We start from the raw sequence: 21,996 nt of genomic DNA, 5'->3' as shown, positions 1-21,996 counted from the left end.
AATGTGCTCAAATCCTATATTGCCAGTGATACACCTGGAAAGCCTCTACCCAAGATAAGATTGACATTTTCAAAAATAATCCATGACATTTGTTGTACTCTCTGGTCTGTTTATAATATGTTTCTACAAACTTATTTTAATAGTTGTTGCTTGCACTTGTAAAACAGATTAATGTATAAAATTGTTAGAATTACTCTATAGACTTCCCTATTACTCAGTATTGAACATTAAAATGATAGTAGGGACCTCTTCTATTGACACCCTTGTTATGTACAGCTACAAGTGGGATTCTACAGAAGTAGCGAGATCTCCTTGTGGTCTGCCCTTAGCTGCAGACTTTGGGGATATTAAGGACTGTTTGCAAAAAGCAGGGATGTGGTATTCAGTTAGGGACCTGGATGTAGCTTAACGGCCAAAGATGCCGACTTTAAAACTGGGGAACCAGGTTCGAGTTTCGGGGTCAGCTAAACTCCTGTTACCCTGGGCAAATCACTCAATATCTCTGTGTCAAAAAAGAAAAAAAGAATATGTACTTGTGTAATGTAACTGGTGCTAATGTAAAGCGTCCCAATACCTATGGGTCGAGTTTGCGCTATATAAATCTGCAACAAAAAAAAACAAGGAAATTAGAAAGATCATTCTTCTAGGACCCTCACTAGGTCTCCCATATTCCAAGAGCAAATTTATTATTCATTTATTTTTTAGAGTTTTCTATAGCCGAACCAGACCCAAGATAGGGTAACAGAGCGCTTTACAAAGTGAGCAGGGAAATAAAAGAAGCATTTGTTTCCAATATCATAGATCAATACAACGTAAAATAAGCAACAATAGAGACATAATAAAGTTCGGGGTACAGATGCAGATAATGGAACAGCTCCGTTATAGGGAGTCAAATCGTGATTGAAAAGGACTTATCTTCGCACTAGAGTTTGCAGCTGTCTTGGGATTTGTGATGAATTTACGGTATGGATTTTTGGTAAAATTAAAGTGGGCAGGTGCCTTAGAAACTTTTTTGTCAGGTGTAGTGATTAATGGCTGGTGCTGAGGTTGAAGCTGCCTGGCTCCAGTCATGTTTTGTAGCTAATTGGTTCTGGGATTCTGGTACCATGCAAGTACTACTGATTTGACAAACAGGGCAGTGTGGCCTTGATTATTTGCTTTCAAGTGTTAGGGCTTCCTTCAAAAGCGACACACAACTACTGTGAGACATATAATTACTACATCTTTCTTTGAAGGGAGCATAATGCCTTCAAAAGAAATGGACAGTCCTTAAAATCTTGATGCCGCAGTTTAGAAAAAATATATGTTTGATTTCAAGGATATAGTTTGCAAATTCATTGTGGTGCTTTGATCGGGATTTTATGTTGCGGCCTTAGAATAGTTAGAAATAGTGTCTTTGGACCCTAGGTGCTTTAATTCATCCTGACTCAACAGGAAGCGAGGTGTATTGCATCTGCTGAGATCGCAAAGGTGCCCGTTTGGGTGAGACTCTGGATAAAAGGCCAGACTTTCACCTTATCTGGATAAGTGGTCAGGCCAAGAACCCTAAAATGATAGTAGATATGGGATGGAGTCTGTCATCTGCCAAAATGATGCCTTTAAATTTCAGTTATAAATTGTCACAATTAGTGAGATCTAAGGGGAATTTCAAATGACGTGCATTCTGCTCTGTGTACAAGAACTGCCAACTAAAATATTAAATTCACTGTATGTGGAGGTGGTGGGGCCATGGAGGGGGCGAGGCCTCGAGCAGAGAAGCACCTAAGAGGTACTTTTCCCCCCTCCACCAATCAAACCCCCCCTTGTCAAAGGGTGTTTTCACACCCCTAAATGGACATCGGCTCGGCAAAGCTGGAAATCCACTCTTTGTAGCTCTTTTTCCCTGCCACACTGTGATAGCAGCTCCTCACCAGGTGGCAGTGTGAAAGGAGCCGTTATCGTGTGTGGCACCATGTGAGTTGGCAGGCCTGATGAACATGTGCAATTAAGCTATGCCAAAGCCAAAATTTAAGGTGGTCTTTGAATCCTCGACTTCGTACTTGTTCATGACTGGTAAGTGACATACCCTTCTATGGGGCTATGAATTATCAAGGCACCCCCCTAGAAAATTACTGCAAAAGGTCTGGGAAAAGGGGGGGGGGAAACACAAAGCACTACAACAGTAGAGTTTCCTCTAGACCTACATTTTTTAAGACATCGGCTTATCTAAGCTCAGGTACGGGGCATCATACACATTGTACTCCATACAAAGTTGCTGCTATTTATTACAATTTTATTTCATTTTTATCTTTTTTTCCTTTTTTTATATTTATCATATTTCACATTTTATACATAAATACCTTTTTTCGTACACATGTATAATTTCTCAATTTCAGCACAAAGTCTGTCAATATTTAAAACAATTCAATGCACATGATTTCAGGATCACATAGAAAAAAATAATAAATTGATTCAACACAACCCGTACACACATACACACCTCTCACAAGCCACCAATCATATCTCTTACACTCAACCATTCATACTTTACACCACCAGCACAACACCGCATGCACAGATGGAAAACCGGGTGATACAATCAACCCTCGGTAGCTGTGCTGAAAGCTGGGGTGCACTCTCTATAGAGTGCCAAGGCTCTCGTCAATAGGCCACTGGAGATTGCATCACCCATTGCCCCTTCCACCGCGGCTGATAACACCACAAACACAGCTACTAACCCTGACACTCCTAAAAGTGTGACAATTCAGAATGTTTATGGCCTCCAAAGCTATAATAATGGCTTGGGTGGCAAGTATTAGGCATTTTTAATGTATATTGAATTAATAAACAATTGTTGGTGTGCTCATCTCTAAATTGGATGAACAGCTGTACAATTTTGCAGACGGACATAAAGGCTGGTGTTGATATTTAAGCACCAGTAAACCCAAGTGAAAAATGTCCCTGACACATCAGCGTCTGACTACTTCAGGTCAGGGTTCTGCTGAAAACCGATCTTCTGATGGAAGCCTAGTCTTTGAAGTCAAATTAAGTGCTGCTTTCTTGCTGGTAGATCTCACACAAATCAATCAATCAATCAATCAGTGACACTTATAAAGCGCGCTACATACCCGTGGGGTCTCAAGGCGCTGGGGGGGGGGGGAGCCGCTACTGCTCGAACAGCCAGGTCTTCAGCTTCTTCCTGAAGGAGAGGTGGTCTTGGGTCAGGCGCAGGTCGGTCGGGAGGGAGTTCCAGGTCTTGGCGGCCAGGTGGGAGAAGGACCTTCCTCCTGTAGTCGCTCTTCGGATGCGGGGGACGGCGGCGAGGGCGTGGTTGGCTGATCGGAGGTGGCGTTTGGGAGCGTAGAAGTTGACTCGGCTGTTGAGGTAGCTCGGGCCTTGGTCGTGTAGGGCTTTGTGTGCGTGGGTGAGGAGGCGGAAGGTGATTCTTTTGTTGACGGGGAGCCAGTGAAGGTCTCGCAGATGTCCGGAGATGTGGCTGGTTCGTGGGATGTCGAGGATGAGTCTGGCTGAGGCGTTCTGGATCCGCTGGAGTCTCTTCTGGAGCTTGGCGGTGGTCCCGGCGTAGAGGGCGTTGCCGTAGTCCAGTCGGCTGGTGACGAGGGCCTGGGTGACGGTCTTCCTGGTCTCGGTGGGGATCCACCAGAAGATCTTCCGTAGCATGCGTAGGATGTTGAAGCATGCCGAGGAGACGTTGTTGACTTGCCTGGTCATGGAGAGGGAGGAGTCCAGGATGAAGCCCAGGTTGCGTGCATGGTCTGTCGGTTTGGGTGCGGTGCCCAGGGCGGGAGGCCACCAGGAGTCGTCCCAGGCGGAGGGAGAGGAGCCCAGGATGAGGACCTCCGTCTTGTCCGAGTTCAGTTTCAGGCGGCTGGTCGTCATCCACTCGGCTACCTCTTTCATCCCTTCGTGCAGGTTGGCTCTGGCGGCGGCGGGGTCGTTGGTCAGGGAGAGGATCAGCTGGGTGTCGTCGGCGTAGGAGATTATGCTGAGGTTGTGTTTGCGTACGATGGCCGCGAGGGGGCTCATGTAGACGTTGAAGAGGGTGGGGCTCAGAGATGATCCTTGGGGGACGCCGCAGATGACTTCGGTGGCCTCTGACTTGTACGGTGGTAGGCGGACTCTCTGTGTTCTCCCGTCGAGGAAGGAGGTGATCCACTCCAGCGCCTTGTCCTGGATTCCGACGTTGCTGAGACGCCGTACTAGGGTGCGGTGGCAGACCGTGTCGAATGCCGCGGAGAGGTCTAGGAGGATGAGGGCCGCTGTTTCTCCATTGTCCATCAGGGCTCGGATGTCGTCGGTGGCGGCGATGAGGGCGGTCTCGGTGCTGTGGTTGGCTCGGAAGCCGGACTGTGAGGGGTCGAGGGATCCGTTCGTCTCGAGGAAAGCGGCCATCTGCTTGTTGACGGTCTTCTCGATGACTTTGGCTGGAAACGGGAGGAGCGAGATGGGGCGGTAATTCTTGAGGTCGGTGGGGTCCGCTGTTGGTTTCTTGAGTAGGGCGCTGAGTTCGGCGTGTTTCCAGCTCTCGGGGAAGATGGTGGTGTCGAGGGATGTGTTGATGATGTCTCGCAGGTGGGGTGCGATGACAGCGTCGGCTTTGTTGAAGACGTGGTGAGGGCAGGGGTCGGTCGGTGATCCGGAGTGGATGGAGTTCATCGTGCGGATGGTGTCTTCGGTGCTGATCGGGGTCCAGGCGTGGAGGGTGGTGGTGGGGGGTGGTTGTTCGGTCATGGTGTGCGTTGGTTGGTTGTTGAAGCTGTTGTGTATGTCCGCGATCTTGTTGTGGAAGTATGAAGCCAGGGAGTTGCAGAGGTCTTGCGATGGGGTGATGTCGTTGTTTCCTGCGCTGGGGTTGGAAAGCTCTTTGACGATGTTGAAGAGTTCCTTGCAGTTGTGTGCGTTGTTGTCCAACCGGTCCTTGAATGCTGTTTTCTTGGCGGCGCGGATCAGCTGGTGGTGTTTCCGGGTGGCAAGTTTGAAGGAGGTCCTGTTGTCCGGTGTCGGTTCCCTTCTCCAGACTTTCTCGAGGGCTCGGCAGTTCTTCTTGGAGCTCTTGAGTTCGTCGGTGAACCATGGGGCTTTCTTGCTGCCGGGTCTGCTGGCCGGGGTCCTCAGTGGGGCGAGTTCGTCCGCGCAGTTGCTGATCCACTTCGTGAGGTTGTCGGCGGCCTGGCTGGGGTTCGCTGAGCTGGCAGGAGGGTGCTGGCTCAGGGAGGTGGCGAGCTGGTCTGCTGTGATCTTGTTCCAGCTTCTGCGGGCGGTCTGTTGCTGGTGGTGGTGGGTCGTTGTTTTCTTGAAGGTGAAGTGGACGCAGCTGTGGTCCGTCCATTGAAGCTCTGTGGTGTGGCTGAAGTTGATGTCCTTGCTGGATGAGAAGACAGCGTCGAGTGTGTGTCCGGCGAGGTGGGTGGGGGTGGACACCAGTTGCTTGAGTCCCAGGTTGGTGAGGTTGTCGAGCAGGGTGCTGGTGTTGCGGTCGTTGTTGTTAATACATAAGACAAAACGGATCAGAGGAGCAGGTGCATCTCACTTCATGCCCTCGGCCGGTCCTTGTCGTGCATCATGTTTGTGGTGAGACTCCGCTGAGATATTAACAGATAACCCAAAGGCAGGAACTCTAGCAGGGAATATGTCGTTTTGTATGTATCCTAAGGTAAGAAGGGCCATCACCCCAAGATTCTGCAGTAAGAGGGGTTCTTCCTTGCCGGTGCAGGTGTATGAGCACAGTCCATATGTACTTCTAACCCTTTCACGTCTCTCTCTCTTTGCAGGGCAGGCACGAAGGAGCTCAGATTGATCCATGGGAAGACGCCGACTTTAATTTGTATAAGGTCACTGACCGGTATGGCTTTCTACAGTAAGTTCAAGTTTTTAAATCATGGTGTCAAGAATGAACATCTTTCATTAACTGTTTCATAAGCATGTGTTTCTCTCTTCAGCCTGTCTGTTCTTCTTGGTGTGGCATTTAAAGGGCTAATCAACATTTTCGGTGATGTCCATAAACTTGAGCCAAGAACCGCTCATTTCCACATCACAACCCTGTTTTGGGCCTTTTCTGGTGGCCTTTGGCTTCGCATCTAGAGGAGTGTCTTCCCTCATATCTTCACAATGACCATCCTCTCCCCTTGTGATAACCAACCTGTCCCCTCCTTGTGCCCTATGCTGTCTTCAGGGGCCCAGCCTGTCCACTCGCTACGTCCATCCTGTTGGCCAGGATGCTGGTAAACCTGTTCACGGCTAGGGATGTTTGCAGGTCTTCTGATAGATAATTGCTGATTCACTGATGCAGGTGACCCAGGATGAATCGAGCAAGGATTAACATTTTCTGTTCCCTTCTTACTTTCTGCCAATGTATTGCTGTCAAATGACTCGTGAAGCCCCTTGGAATCTGGTAACCGTGAGTCCAGAACAGCTGCCGCACATTGACTTAAAGTGTTTCCAAGTGTCCCTCAACCTGTCAACAAACTGGGACACTACCCCAGACAGACAAGGGCCAGAATTTCTTGAAGGAATGTTCCGAAAGCCAAACAGTGCTGAAACATGTAAAATGTATACACAAATTATATGTTCCATGACATGGCTGACATCATGACATGACAACATGGCTGAACCTCTGCAGCTGCATTATTTCATGTATGGAGTCGGTAATCCCAACCCAAGCCCTCCCCTGCAGCAGAATATTGTAAAATGAGGAGTTGAGCCTGATCCTTACAATAGCTCCGGGAGTAGCTTAATATGTGAAGAGGAGCAGGGACCCCTGGAGCTACAGGCCTCTTCACACTGGTTATTAGGGTTATGATCTTACGTTTCATAGTGTAGATAAGTCCCCTTGCCCACATGGATGGTAACAATTAAACACATCTATAATCACATACAGTATGTCCATAGGAAATCTGCTAGTTGTTTGCATTCGTATAAGCACATAAAGATACTGGGCCGGATTTAGATTTCGGTGGACGGATTACTCCGGCACGATGGTGATGGATATCCCGTCCGTCGAAATATAACTCCCATAGGATATTAAGGGATTTATATTTCGGCGGACAAGATATCCGTCACCGTTGTGATGGAGTAACCCATCCACCAACATCTAAATCAGGCCCACTATTGTCAGTAGAAGGATGTTTCTTTTAATTTCTTTCTTTTGCTTGTTCCAGTCATTGTTTCATGTTGACAGCAAATTATGAGGTCAAGCCCAAGTTTCTCCCCCTAATGGTGCTCAGGCCCGGGCTTTTTCAAGGCTGCAATAAGCATACAACATGATATAGGTTAGGTTATAGTTATGTTGTACTCTAAGGACTGTGAGACTGGAGTGGACCTGAATCAGTTTGTACCCAGAGCACACATGTAAACATTAATGATGTCCGCTTGGTGAGGCACTCCAGACGCGCAAGATGGAAACAATATCTCGAATTAACCTATGCTCACAACTTGTAAAGCTAGTGCTATATAGAACTCTACATAAATAAATAAAGATACATGATGGGAAAGATTGTTACGTGAGAAAGATGAGGCACCTAGTGTATCAACTGTTATGATTGTGCATTCATTTCAATTTTCTTTTTTCATTTCAGTGAGCAGGAACTGCCTTCCCGCAGCGCTGCAGAAGAAAAGGTAAGAACATTATTCCAGTTGCATTTAGTTTACTGACCAAATAAAATAAGTGAAGACTTTTAGAGTCCTGCCCCTTGTGAATCTGAGCTATCATTTTTAGATAGAGTTCATCCCCAACATAAAGTGGTCCTCGAAAAATGTACACAAGAGCTCTACAATACAGTCTGAATCCCTGCTTACCTCTAGGCACAGGAAGAGTCTTCATTCTCTGGCTCCATTTCCCATCGCTGTCCTCGTCTGATTGGGCTGGTTCTCGGCAAGCGACAGAGACAGACATGGCACTGCTTGAGTGATGGAACAGTTGTTCACTGTCCTTACACTAAACTCATCTTTGTTGGTCATTTGACAAGTTTAGTCACAGGCCCATTTCACGCGACCTCATCCTCTGTCCCACAGCTCGCTCATTATCATTCTTCCACTGACAGAGATGCCACAAATCCACTGATGATCAGTCCCCTCTCTGAACGGTGTGTCCACAGAAGAGCCCTACCCCCTCCTCTAAGCCTCTTCATCTTCAGCATGTCCACCTCCAAAGGGATGTACCATGTTACTCCGCATACTTTTACTCCGCATACCGTTACAACGCGGTATTTACAACGCATACCATTACAACGCATAGCGCTTTGGGGTGCTGGATAGTGGTAAGTATAATTTACTATTCTAACTCCAGTCCCCATGGACCCTAGGGAAGGTGTTGGATAGTAAATTATACTTATTCCCTATCCTAGAGCGCCCCCCAGCACAATGCGTTGTAATGGTATGCGGAGTAAAAGTCGCGTTGTAATGGTAGTGCGGAGTAAAAGATGCGTTGTAACGGGTGTATACCCCTCCTAAGACACACCGCTTGAGATACATCCTGAAAACTCAGGGCATGATACCACAGCAAATGCCTTTGATCCCGCACTTTCAGCATGACAAACTACTTTCCGCATCAGCAATTGCAACACTGTGAGTACATGAAATCTTCACACAACCTCAAATGGCACAATACTGTATTGGACTGTTTTCATGTACATCATGGGATGAAATAAGATATCTTCATATATACAGTTGCATTATGTTCCTCTAACAAGCATAATGTTTATTGGAACAACTTGAGATTGTGTAATACTTATACATGCCAATAGCTGCATGATTTGTGTTCGTAGCCATGAAGTTAAAATATTCTTATATAACTTCATAAGCTGAAACTGCTTAAATTACCTTTCTGACAGATATTTAGTAGTAGGTAATTTTAATACTACTTTCGAGCCCCTTAGTACAGAGGATTTAGTTGGGATAGAGGAGGAAGACAATCGTTGGGGCGTACCTCCTTTGACCATACCCCCATAAAGCGATGGACCCAGGTGGCTATCCAACTAAATGCCCTCACTTTGGAATTTGGCGTAAGGGTGGCTAATGGCAGGACACCGTCTGATACCCCAGGGCAGAGTTCTTCAAACTTTTGATGGTTGAGCCCACCCAGCTGAATTTTTTTTAAACGTCGGCCCCCCCCACCATCTGACAGAAATTTCTGGAATCTGGTACACTACATAATCGACCGCTACCCGCATATCCCGGGCCATATCCGGCAAATAATGTTCAAAACAATGAGTGTTTCCTCCTACTCCATGACTTCCCTCACTATTACTCATCAACAATGCACCTCATCTCTCTATAGCTCCTTTCTGGCAAACATATAATTTTTTTTATAGTGCTACTCACAGTTTCATCATACTCAGGGTCATATGTACAAGCCCCTATAGACACCACGCCGTCACTTTTTATGACGTTGTGGTGGCGATAGGGGCATTGCCGTATTTACAAGGCAGAGTTAAGCCATTTAACTTGGCTTAACGCGGCCTTGTAAATATGGCCCCCTTTCATGCTATGCTTAGCATGAAAGGGTGGGCAGTGGGTGTTGCGGTGGGCGTTCCACTGCAACAGGCTGTGATTTTGATGTTGCGCCCTATGTACAAGGGCAGCGTAAAAGTGAGGCAGCGTTAAAATTAAGAACAGGGAAAACCTGGTCTTAAGCTGGCGAAACTAGGAGAAATGCATTATTTCTCCTCATTTTAGCTTCATCCATGTGTGCTGCCTTGTGCAGCACACATGGAAAAAGCAAAATGCCTTGTATTTGTAATCTTTAAAAAAATCAACTGTTTGATTTCTGTGTGTGCTGCATTAAGCAGCACACATGGAAGTGAGATAAATGGCATTTAAAGATTGTTTATGTAAAGGAAGGTCCCCCTCCTGTACATAAACAGTATTTTCCCTGCACCCAGACACCCTTGCACTATGGTGTAATGGTGTCTGCATTGGCGCTACACTGCTAAGTGTATCGCCAGCGCAGGGGAAACGCAAGGCTGCACCATATTATTGTAAATATGGTGCAGCCTTCCGTTTCTGAAGTGGCAAGAGAGAGGCCTTAACCCATGACTGCTAACGCCTCACTCCGCAACTTCCTTGAACATATGCCCCTCAGTTCTTTGATGTGCATGGTACACCTTCTTTGTAGCAGGCACCTTAACCCTCTGTGTTGTGAGGGTGGCAGGAGTACTCATGTGAGTGCACAGTGAGGTATGCGACAGTGTGAGACTAGGGTAAGTGGAGTGACTGCAGGGTGAGTGAGGTGACCATATGAATTTGGGTGTGCATGTTAGTGCAGAGTGGGACTAATGAATGCATGGTTAGTGATGGGCTTGTTTAAGTGAGATTGCAGATTGAGTAGTGAGGGGGACAGGTGAGTGAAGTGTCACATGAGTGCAGGGTGGGTAGTGTGCTTGTGTGGCTGCAGGTTGAGGTACAGGGAAAACCGAGCAAGTGCATTGTGAGAGCAGAGTGATCACTGAGTGCAGGGTGTGAGTGCATGAGGGTCAGTATGAGGGAATTGTGATCGCTGTGAGTGCAGGGTGAGCATAAATGTGAAGGGCGAGAATTTGGAGCAAGTTGTCTGAATGCAGGGTGCATTCCCAGACACTTGCAGTAACTCAGCATGCTATTGACGGAAGCACAGGTTTTCAGATATGTTAAACTATTGCTATTGCAATCATGGCATTAACCAGGGATCGAGGGTGGAGGAAAAAAATACTGGGCTGATCTTGAAACAAACTTCCAGTTTTATGATTAAGGTTGCCAGCTGATTATTTTGATGTCCCAGGTGGTACAGAAATAAGCAGTCGCCTACAGCTCTATTTTCAGCACTTTTTTTGTGCATACTCTGAACAGCAAATATAAATAGAAAGCACTTTAAATTGTGTTTTAGGGCTGCCTGAATGATATGACTGATAATAAAAGGGAATAAAGACAGAAAAGTCACATCATGAATGAATACATACTTCTTTATAACTCGTATTTAGTGTCAAGAGAAGCAATTTGCAGGTTGTTTAAACACCTGACCGGGATTTGTCTTTTGGGAACTTAAAACCCTTTTAGCCCTGTGACCATTGCTCTCCTGCCAGTGTAATTTAGAAAAGCAACATTGTCGCCTTTCTGGGAAGAGCTGTCCCTCCCTGGATGGGGTTACATTCCGAGAGCTGAAATGCTTCAGCTGCAGTGGGAGGCAGGAAGCCTTCTCTGCTAAAACTGAAAGCAAGTAACTGACATTCATTTCTTCTGCAGTGTGAGGCAAGGAGTCTCCTCTGCTCTGAAATCATCGCTTTCTGAGACAGCTTCCCGGTGCACACAGCCGCACTCAAGTACTCTGCAGGTCTTTAAAAGACCTTTTTCTTGATAATGAGGCTTTAATGGTTTTCACCCCTTCTTAGTGCCCCTACAGCTCCACTCTGCTGTTCGTTTGAAGAATCAGAGGACAAAGGTGAGATTTTAGGGAGGAGTGCGTGCCCCCCCTGAGACGGGCGCGCCCCACAGATTGAAGAACTCTGCCCTAGGGGCATCCACTTATAATAGGGCTACTAGCCCGTCCCGAATTGATTATATATTAGTGGATGTGAGGCTCTTGGGCTGTGTCTTAGACATGCTGGTAGGTAACACAACCGACAGTGACCATAACCCTATTTGTATGTCATTGAGGTCCCCTTGGACACCAACTTACTATGCACTCTCTAACCACACCTACTCTGTGACTAAGGAGGTGATACCCTCAAACTCTATTAGAGCACTGAAATGGCCAAAGGTTGCCCTTTATGAAGTAAAAATGGGGGCCATTAAGCAAGTTCTCTGTGAGAGCATAAACTAACTAAAAGAGGGAATAGTAGTAGGGCCGACCAATGCTCTTAGTGTACACTCGCACCATTGAACAACTTTGTACTTACTTTCAAGCCCCAAATAGGCCCACTAAATCTGCTACCCATAATGGAAAAGGTAGAAAATGGTTTACAAAGGAGTGCAGACTTAAACGCTCGGCCCTGATAAGCGCGATTAGAGACAAGAAGAGCCCAGCCATTAAAGTTGCAAGGGGGGAATACAGGAAGGCCCAGCACCAAGCGAAGATAGACAGGGATGAAAGCCGATGCGAGTCTAGTAAGAGACACCAACTGCTTTTGGTCATTGTTTAGACAGGCTAACAGGGGGGAGCTAGATCAAATCCCTAATCATATAACATCCCAGGTCTGGTATGACCATTTCTTTAATTTGTATTCAAAACCTACTAGTCCAGAACCAGAGGTCCATCCCGCTCAATTCTCTTCAATTCCTACAGAGGGCAATGGTGACCCATTTACACAAAAAGAAGTAGAGTCAGCCATAAACAAGATACTACCCGCAAAAGCCCCAGGACCTGATGGCCTCCCAGGGGACTTGTTCTTAGCTGACCGGGCCAATTGGGCTGAGTATATTCTCCTTCTCATTAAATCTATTGTTGGAGGATCCCCGGTCCCAGAATCATGGAAGCGGGCTGAGGTAGTCCCAATTTACAAAAAGGGGGCCTGAGAAGACCCTTCCAACTATAGGCCTATTAGCCTTATAGATGCAATGCAGAAGCTAGTTGGCAGGGTCATTTTACAGAGAATCCATCTGTGGGCTGAGGAAGAAGATATTCTTTCACAATTCCAGGCTTGTTTTCGGACCAAGATAGGAACGGTGGACCAGGTCTTTAGGCTTCTTATGATTTATTGGAAAGTGGTGGTACTTGGCGGGGGCAGTCTTTACGTCGCCTTTATCGACCTGAAGACCGCCTTCGACCTGGTCCCTAGAGATAAGTTATGGTCTGTATTGAAAGGCATGGGTATCCCTTAATTGATTTTGAATCGACTCATAAGACTACATGAGGGTAACTATGCTCCGATTAGGTGGGGGTCACAGGGACAACTTACAGGCACGATTCCAGTAAACGGGGGAGTTTGCCAGGGTTGTGTGAAAGCACCCACCCTGTTCTCATTATATGTGAACGGAGTGGTTAAATACCTGCAAGAAACACTGGCAGATGCCCCGACCCTGGCAGGCAGTAAGGTGCCAACTCTCCTGTTTGCTGATGACACGCTGCTGATTTCCAAGACACCAGCAGGCCTCCAAAAGCTTTTAAACAGGTTCCAGCTTTTTTGTAGTACGTGGGGTTTAATCATAAATATGTCTAAAACCAAGTTTATGACATTTAATCTCCATAAAGCCTTTAAGAGTAACATCACTTTAGATGGAATCTGTCTCAAGAGAGTTAAGTCCTTTGACTACCTTGGGATACGTCTCTCCGATAAAGCCCAATGGAAATTTCATTTGGACAAAATGCTTTTGAGTCACAAGCGCGCGGCCGGAGTCATAAGCAAAGAACACGCTTGTCATACAGTAGGCCTATTGCTCCAGCCCTCGTTGTGTATGAAGCAAAGGCAGTTAATTCGCCCTTTTTGGTGCCGAACTATGGGTTTTAACAATCTTAATGACCTTGGTCGTTCGGAAAACAAGTTCCTTAGGGACCTCCTTATGCTACCCCAGGGAACACCCATAACCCCCTTGTTATACGACTTGGGAAGGAGCCATATTAAAGATCTGGCAAAACTTCGCCCTTTGCTGTATTGGGCACACCATAGGCGCACCTCGGAACTTGCAAGTTATGCAAACGCTTTTACTGAGATAGTGACCTTGGATACTGGCAATAAAATAAAATGGATCGCGAATGTTAAGGCACTGCTGCTAACCTTGGGATTTAAAGAACCATGGGCCTCCCAAAACCCCCTGACAAAAGAAGAGCTTAAACGCATTTACTGGGAGTGAATAGGTGCTAGGGATCTTAGTAACCTAAATTTAGGTAGGTTTACGGAGGAGTTTTTTATCATAAATCATCTAGAGTATTTGAACCTTACCTAGATGTGATCCAGATCCCAAGAGACAGAACTTTATACATCCAATTTAGATTTGGCACAATTCCGGTTGCCGAATTTACTATGAAGTGGCGTACAAGTAATCAGACCACCACAGAATGTCCGTCCTGTGGGAACCCAAAGGAGAGCCTTGCTCACCTCATGTTTGCCTGTCCTGCTTATGCCAGCACCAGGTCTAGTTGGCTTGCGCCTATCTGTAAGCAGTTAGGCACCACTAATCATCGTGATGCCCTTCGCATACTGAGAACAGACCCTAGAACCTTATATGTTTATGCCGTTGCAAACTTTTTGGGTCGAGCATGGTCAATTAGGCATAGGGCTTCCAAAAACTGATTTAGTGTCTAAATGTACATGCATTGTCAGATCGATCCTCACTATGCTACCTCCTGAATTGGATAATGAACTTCTTATCTTCTAAATTGTGCTTTTTGTTTCAAATTGATCTTTTTAACTATACTGATCATCTAGTATACTTGTCAACGTCTTTAATTGTTATTGATCTAGGGAGTATTGTGCTGCATGTTTTTAACTACTTGATTATTTATGTTTTTTTAAAGTTACAAATTCCATTGAATTTGAGAGAACTGTGTTGTCTGCTTCTATTCTTTTTTTTCCCCTTTCCTAAATTGAATCAGTTATTGCTTTTATGATATTTATATCGAAATAAAGCTTGATTGCCTTGTTAAAAACTCACTGTTCCTAAACCAGCAAAAATGCAGTAATCTCTGTCATACCAGACCAGGCCTCCTGAGCCCCCTGCTGCCCGAGCACATCACCGCTGAGAGCCAACGCCATTTGCAGCGCCCCAGCCGCCGCTGGGCCGGCCGCTTGCCTGCACCCGTTTTTTCCCGCCGCTGCCTGCCTGCGGCACCGCCCCCACGCCAGACGATTGGCTACCACGACCCCGCCTCCCAGCTGACCCGCTCTCCCGGCTCCCTTCTTAAGGGGACCCTGCCTGCCACTTGGGAGCGACCACTGCGCCTTCGGCCTGGTCGCCCCCACGCTCCTCTCCTCTCCTGCTCCTGAGCCCCCTGCTGCCCGAGCACATCGCCGCTGAGAGCCGACGCCGTTTGCAGCGCCCCAGCCGCCGCTGGGCCAGCCGCTTGCCTGCACCCGTTTTTTCCCGCCGCTGCCTGCCTGCGGCCCCGCCCCCACGCCAGACGATTGGCTACCACGACCCCGCCTCCCAGCTGACCCTCCCTCCCGGCTCCCTTCTTATGACGCCCCCTCAGCGACCGCGCAGCGGACGCGCGCAGCCGGAGCACCGACTGAGCGCCGAAGGTGCGCCAAAGGTAAGCCCGTCTACGCCCGTCCACGCCTGGACCGCGCCCAGTGCCAGGACCCCTGGCCCCCGCAGACCCCAGCCCACCCGCCGGACGTACGACGCCGCCACCCTCAACGCACTCAACACCGGCCGATTCCCGGGATGCTACCGAGCCACCCCGAGACGCACCCACGGACCCTTCAGTTGCCGCTCCTGCGAGTTCACCTGCATCCGGACCTGCACTACACCCGCACCAACCAAGACCAAGACGAGCAACAACAGCAGCCACCTGAAGTGCATCCTGCTCAACACCCGCTCCGTCCACAGACACGCCGTCGAGCTCTGGAACCTGCTTGACACCACTTCACCAGACGTCGCCTTCCTCACGGAAACCTGGATGAACGCCTCTTCAGCGCCCGACATCGCCATCGCCATCCCAGACGGCTACAAGATCATCCGAAGGGACCGCATCAACCAAACCGGAGGAGGCATCTCCATCATCCACAGGAACACCATCCGCATCACGACCAACACCGACGACACCCTGACAACCTCCGAACACCTTCACTTCCAGGTCCACATCAACCCCAAGACCACCCTCAGAGGCACCCTCATCTACAGACCCCCGGGACAACGCACACAATTCAGCGAAGACATCGCCGACTTCATCAGCCCGCACGCACTCCTCTCCGCTGACTACATCCTCCTCGGGGACCTCAACTTCCACCTGGAGAACAACAACGACCGCAACACCACCACCCTGCTGGACAACCTCGCTAACCTCGGACTCAAGCAGCTGGTGACCACCCCCACCCACTACGCCGGACACACACTCAACCCCGTCTTCTCATCCAGCAAGGACATCGCCTTCAGCCACGCCACCGGACTCCACTGGACGGACCACAGCTGCGTCCACTTCAGCTTCAGAAGGACCACGATCCACCACCACCAACAACAGGTTGCACGCAGAAACTGGAACAAGATCACAGCCGACCAGCTCGCGACTTCCCTGAGCAAGAACCCACCCACCAGCGCAACGAACCCCAGCCAAGCGGCCACCAACCTCACGAAGTGGATCAGCGACTGCGCTGACGACCTCGCCCCCCTGAGGACCCCGCCTAGCAGACCCGGCAGCAAGAAAGCCCCATGGTTCACCGAAGAACTCAAGAGCTCCAAGAAGAACTGCCGAGCCCTCGAGAGAACCTGACGCAGAGACCCAACACCGGACAACATGACTGCCCTCAAGCTCGCCACCCGAAAACACCACCAACTCATCCACGCAACCAAGAAAACTGCATTCAAGGAACGACTGGACAACAACGCACACAACAGCAAGGAACTCTTCAACATCGTTAAAGAGCTCTCGATGCACGATGAACTCCATCCATTCCGGATATCCGACCGACCCCTGCCCTCACCACGTCTTCAACAAGGCCGATGCTGTCATCACACCCCACCTGTGGGACATCATCAACACCTCCTTCGACACCGCTACCTTCCCGGAGAGCTGGAAGCACGCCGAACTCAGCGCTCTACTAAAGAAGCCATCAGCCGACCCCGCCGACCTCAAGAACCACTGCCCCATCTCGCTGCTCCCGTTCCCGGCAAAAGTCATCGAGAAGACCATCAACAAGCAGCTGACCGCCTTCCTCGAGACGAACGGATCCCTCGACCTCTCGCAGTCTGGCTTCCGGGCCAACCACAGCACCGAGACCGCCCTGATCGCAGCCACCGATGACATCCGAGCCCTGCTTGACAACGGAGAAACAGCAGCCCTCATCCTCCTAGACCTCTCCGTGGCCTTCGACACTGTCTGCCACCGCACACTAGTGAAGCGACTCAGCAACGTCGGAATCCAGGAGAAGGCACTGGAGTGGATCATCTCCTTCCTCGCCGGAAGGACACAGAGAGTTCGCCTCCCCCCGTTCAGATCTGAAGCCACCGAAGTCATCTGCGGCGTTCCTCAAGGCTCCTCACTCAGTCCAACCCTCTTCAACGTCTACATGAGCCCCCTCGCAGACATCGCACGCCAGCACAACCTCAACATCATCTCCTACGCCGACGACACCCAGCTGATCCTCTCCCTCACCAAGGACCCCGCCACCGCCAGAGCCAACCTCCACGAAGGGATGAAAGAGGTAGCCGAATGGATGCAGAACAGTCGCCTGAAACTGAACTCGGACAAGACGGAAGTCCTCATCCTGGGATCCTCACCCTCCGCCTGGGACGACTCCTGGTGGCCCCCCGCCCTAGGCAGCGCACCCAAACCAACAGACCACGCACGCAACCTAGGCTTCATCCTGGACTCCTCCCTCTCCATGACCAGACAAGTCAACGCTGTCTCCTCGTCGTGCTTCAACATCCTGCGCATGCTACGTAAGATCTTCCGGTGGATCCCCACCGAGACCAGGAAGACAGTCACCCAGGCCCTCGTCACCAGCCGTCTGGACTACGGCAACTCCCTCTACGCAGGAACCACCGCCAAACTCCAGAAGAGACTTCAGCGGATCCAGAACGCCTCTGCAAGACGCATCCTGGACTTCCCCCGTCGCAGCCACATCTCCGAACACCTGAGAGACCTGCACTGGCTCCCGGTCAACAAGAGAATCACCTTCCGTCTCCTCACCCACGCTCACAAAGCCCTACACAACCAAGGACCAGGATACCTCAACAGCCGCCTCAACTTCTACGCTCCCAAACGCCAGCTTCGATCGACCGGCCACGCCCTCGCCGCCCGCCGTCCCCCGAATCCGAAGAGCCACCACAGGGGGACGGTCCTTCTCCTACCTCGCCGCCAAGACATGGAACTCCCTCCCGACCCACCTCCGCCTGACCCAGGACCACCTCGCCTTCAGGAAGCAGCTCAAGACCTGGCTGTTCGAGCAGTAGCGGATCCCCCTCCCCTAGCGCCTTGAGACCCTCCGGGTGAGTAGTGCGCTATATAAATGCTTTGATTGATTGATTGATTGATTGATTGACCATGACCCACAAGCTCTCTGCACCTAAACAATCAATGCATACATATCTAGTCTAAACTTACCACATAACTTCTGGCATTCCCCCTCTTCACCTCCTAGGTGCGCCCAAGCCTCAAGAGCCAGAACTTCCCGCTTACCAATCCTTAGATGCACACTCCTAAATATGCACAGCCAATTCATCCAAGAATGCATCTCTGACCAGAATCTCAAAGGCTTTGTTTTAGCCAAGACTGATTTATCCCAGAGATTCCATGCACTTCTACAGCAGATTATTTCTAAAAGTTGTATCAAGATGTAAAACACACCAAATTCCAAAGGAGGAGGCATTTCCTCTTCAGCACATTTTCATTGCTGAAACCTTGGCCATTATTTGCCTTAGCCCCCACCTAGCCCCTAGCCTCCATCTTAACAATGAGAATTCCCCTCCTTTTTTGACCTTTTAGCTGCTGGGTTTCACAGAGCACACCATTTCCTAGTCCGTGCACATTTACTTCTGGATGAATATATCAAATGCCTACCCACCTCAGAATTATGAGACACCATAACCTTTGCCTCCATCCTGCTGACTCCCACATCATCACCTAGAATATTTCCTCTTCAGAAGATGTAGAAGTCAATATGCTAGCCTTTTAGCTAACAACTTGGATAGACCACTTGATTACTATTTTCTACATCGACACCCTGTACTCTCCATCAAAAGAAAGTCCTAAATAAATCTCACTTTACAAGTAAGACAAAAACCTTCTCTAAAGTCTTGTAGTTTATTGTTCATATGTACATGCACTCCTCCAAAACTTTTCACTTTGCCTCCAAATGGTCCATGCCCCAGAAGTTCCACTCCAAACATATCAGTTATCATCTCAAGTCTACCTTACAAAAAGAAGAATCCAATCACTAAAAGCCCCCCTCAAATGAAACCAGACAAGCAACCCAATAGGCCTCCCTCTCAGCCAGGAGAGTACTTTTCATAGCCAAAATCCCGGATGGCTTCAAAAATTCCCAAACACCATTCCAAACAATTATGAGCTTCCTCAGGCACACCACCATGCTATCAGTCATTCTCCTCTCCATGATTCCCTCAAGATTTCTGATCTCAACTAAACAATCTCTCATGGAGAATGTAGTAGTAATATTGATTTCCAGCAATTTTATCTAATCCTCTCTTAGTTTTCCCACCTATAGCTCCTACAATTAGCATTCTCATTCTTTCTTTGCATGCCACACAAATGCTTTGATAATCACAGCAGTGATTAACATCCACTAACCCATTACCCAAAACTTTGAAGCAGTCACTTCTCACACCACCTTTGACCATGCAGAGAAAGGGAAATATCACCATATTGTTGAACATTCCTGGATCACAGCATCACAACTATAACAATTGTTGGAGTCTGACATCATCATGAACAGCTGTTAGTCTAGCTTCCACCTCTATCAAGGCTCAAAAGCTGCCTTTGTCATTGTTTTAGCTCAGCCAGACCATAACTTCATCACCATGCTTATTTTCCTCAACCTTCCAGTTTCTTTGACACTCCCCCTTACCGAACAGCATGTCTAACTTGTCCCAGTATGCACTGAGTCTACCATCGTCATGTACAAAGTGCTAGAAGATCCCCATCTCTATAATCATGTTCAATCAATATAAGCTTGGTTCAAGATCCACAGTGTCTCTTTCATTTCCTATGCAGATATATGTAGATTGTTTAAGAACTTTGCAACACAAGACCTGATCAACCAGTACTACAAATGTCATGGGGTCTTCAACAAGACTGTTAACGAGAAAATATCTTAAAGTACATAGAACAAAGAAGGAGGGTCTTCCTATAGAGTTCATAGAATATGTAACCTCTCCTTCTCTCTTCTCATGCCACTCTTGATTCAAGCATGGCAACACTTTCTCTGCCTCTGCTATATGCCTTTCAGTTGAAATGGGTTGGTTTTGTTGGCTCTGTAATGCCTGCATTTGTGCAGGGCTTTAGCATGGCTCTCTCTTTTGAGTTATGACAGGTTGCATGACCTGGAGCTGGACATGCAGTGCATTAGTGGGTAGAAGAATCAGCTGCATTCTTATTGGTCTGAATCAGAGGGGCCACTGTAATGATGATGTACCAAAAGACGACCGAGTTGCAAGTAGGCGTGGGCGGAAAATCCGTTCCGCTCGCGGATTTTGCGGATTTTCGGGAAATCCGCAATCCGCGAGATTTGCGAATTTCCCGCAAAATCCGCAAATCCGCGAGCAGCGGATTTTGCTCGCACTGCTCGCACTGTTCGCGTGAGTTCGCGCCCCGCGAATAAGTGCAAAATTGCAGAAATACGATCTTAGCAAAACTGAAAGTAACTACTTACCAGGTTCAAAAGTTCAGGCTCATCATTAGTAGCCATTTCCTGGAGTGCTTCCTGAGGGGCCCCTCCAGAGTTCAGTTGCCAGTTGAAACTAGTATGTGACCCTGCTCTGAACCTCAGAATAGTTACACATATGCCACAAAGGTCCTGAATTACAGCTAAGGGAGACAAGCAGGAGCCAGGCTGGAAGTTAAAATCCATTAATCAGCCCCTAATTCATTATTGTCAGTTGGGGCAGGGCAGGTGTTGTAACTAATTTTGCAACAATGAAAGCACTTAGCAAGTGCAAAAGATCACTAATCAGGGCGCACTAAGGAAGCAGGTGCCAGCTAAAAAAATATTCTGTGACACATGACTCAGCCCCAAATTAATTCAGGTCACTTGAGGCAGGGAAGGTGTGCTTTGCTTTGCCGAAAATAATGTACACTGGACAACCAGAGGGTGTGGTGATGAAACAGAGGGTGGCATGGGTGGGCCAGAGGGTGGCATGAGTAGTCAGAGAGTGGCAGTGGTGACAGAGAGTGGCAGTGATGAAGAAGAGTGTCCCAAACAGGCTGGACACGTAGAAACAACAAGTTCGCGAAACTTGCGACCCGACAGGTAAGTTCGCAATTTGCGAAAGTGTACAAAACCCTCGCGAACTGGCAGAAACACGGGCGAACACAAAAAAAAAAAAAATCCGCAAATTCGCGGGAATTCGCGGATTTTGCGGATTGCGAATCCGCAAATCCGCAAAATTCGCGAACGCGAGATCCGCAAAATTCGCTCATGCTTAGTTGCAAGGTCCCTTCTGAAATGCGCAAGGTGTGTCCCGTTAAGACGGTGCCACTTTAGCAGATTCCAGGCAAGGACTGTCCCACTCAGGGAGGTGGGGGAACCACAACACTTCTGTACTGATGGTGATTATTAAGGCCGAGCCAGCGTGCCAGAAAGCTGAGAAGCTTACTGGGTCCATGCGGCATGATGTAGCAAGGATGAGAGCTGCGTGTGATATGCTCAGTATCAGACCTGATGTGTGGTGCACATCCTTCAGTACCTACAGTGCAGTGGCCATGGACAGACTAACATGTACTTCTGGGAAGTGCATATCTGATAAATCACTCCAGGTGCACAGGAAATGTGAGAGAGCTGCACCTGTGTGGGTATTTTTGAGTTTGGCGCTCAGCATAACCAGTGCTCCCAGTGCCTTCCAAAGTTTAGCGATCCAAGTACGTCATGGCAAAACCCTCTGGCTTGCGCAAAGACTAATATTGATGACCTACATTTGGCAATTTATATACAAGTGAAGTCTTGTTTAGGTTGAGATTTTTCAGGGCCTTTGGCAAGCAATATGGAACATTGCTGGGAACTGTGGAGGAAACGTGGTGGAGGTACACGCCCTGGTTGCAAATACAGAACAGGAGGTGCAAAGTTTGCAGAATACATTGAAGATGATGGGCTTTTTTTTGTTGTTAAATAATTATTTTTATTAACAATCATCGACATAAAACAAACAGTACAAAGGATTTAGCATGTGTGTATATAGTGGAGACAGACAGTGATTTCA

At 48.2% G+C, this 21,996-nt stretch overlaps 1 protein-coding gene across 1 annotated transcript in view; it reads left to right on the top strand.

Annotated features, from left to right (window-relative positions):
- LOC147733247 (uncharacterized) overlaps window positions 1-21,996 on the top strand; it is a 531,395-nt gene that overhangs the window by 406,913 nt on the left and 102,486 nt on the right. The window contains exons 6-7 of the mRNA XM_086957810.1: window positions 5,772-5,857; window positions 7,575-7,614. Of these exons, the coding sequence (XP_086813936.1) occupies window positions 5,772-5,857; window positions 7,575-7,614 (126 nt within the window). The remainder of the gene's footprint in view (window positions 1-5,771; window positions 5,858-7,574; window positions 7,615-21,996) is intronic.

The sequence above is a fragment of the Lissotriton vulgaris genome, chromosome 2_1 (assembly GCF_964263255.1).
Source record: "Lissotriton vulgaris chromosome 2_1, aLisVul1.2, whole genome shotgun sequence".
Classification (NCBI taxonomy): domain Eukaryota; kingdom Metazoa; phylum Chordata; class Amphibia; order Caudata; family Salamandridae; genus Lissotriton; species Lissotriton vulgaris.
This window is presented reverse-complemented; position numbering and strand designations above follow the sequence as displayed.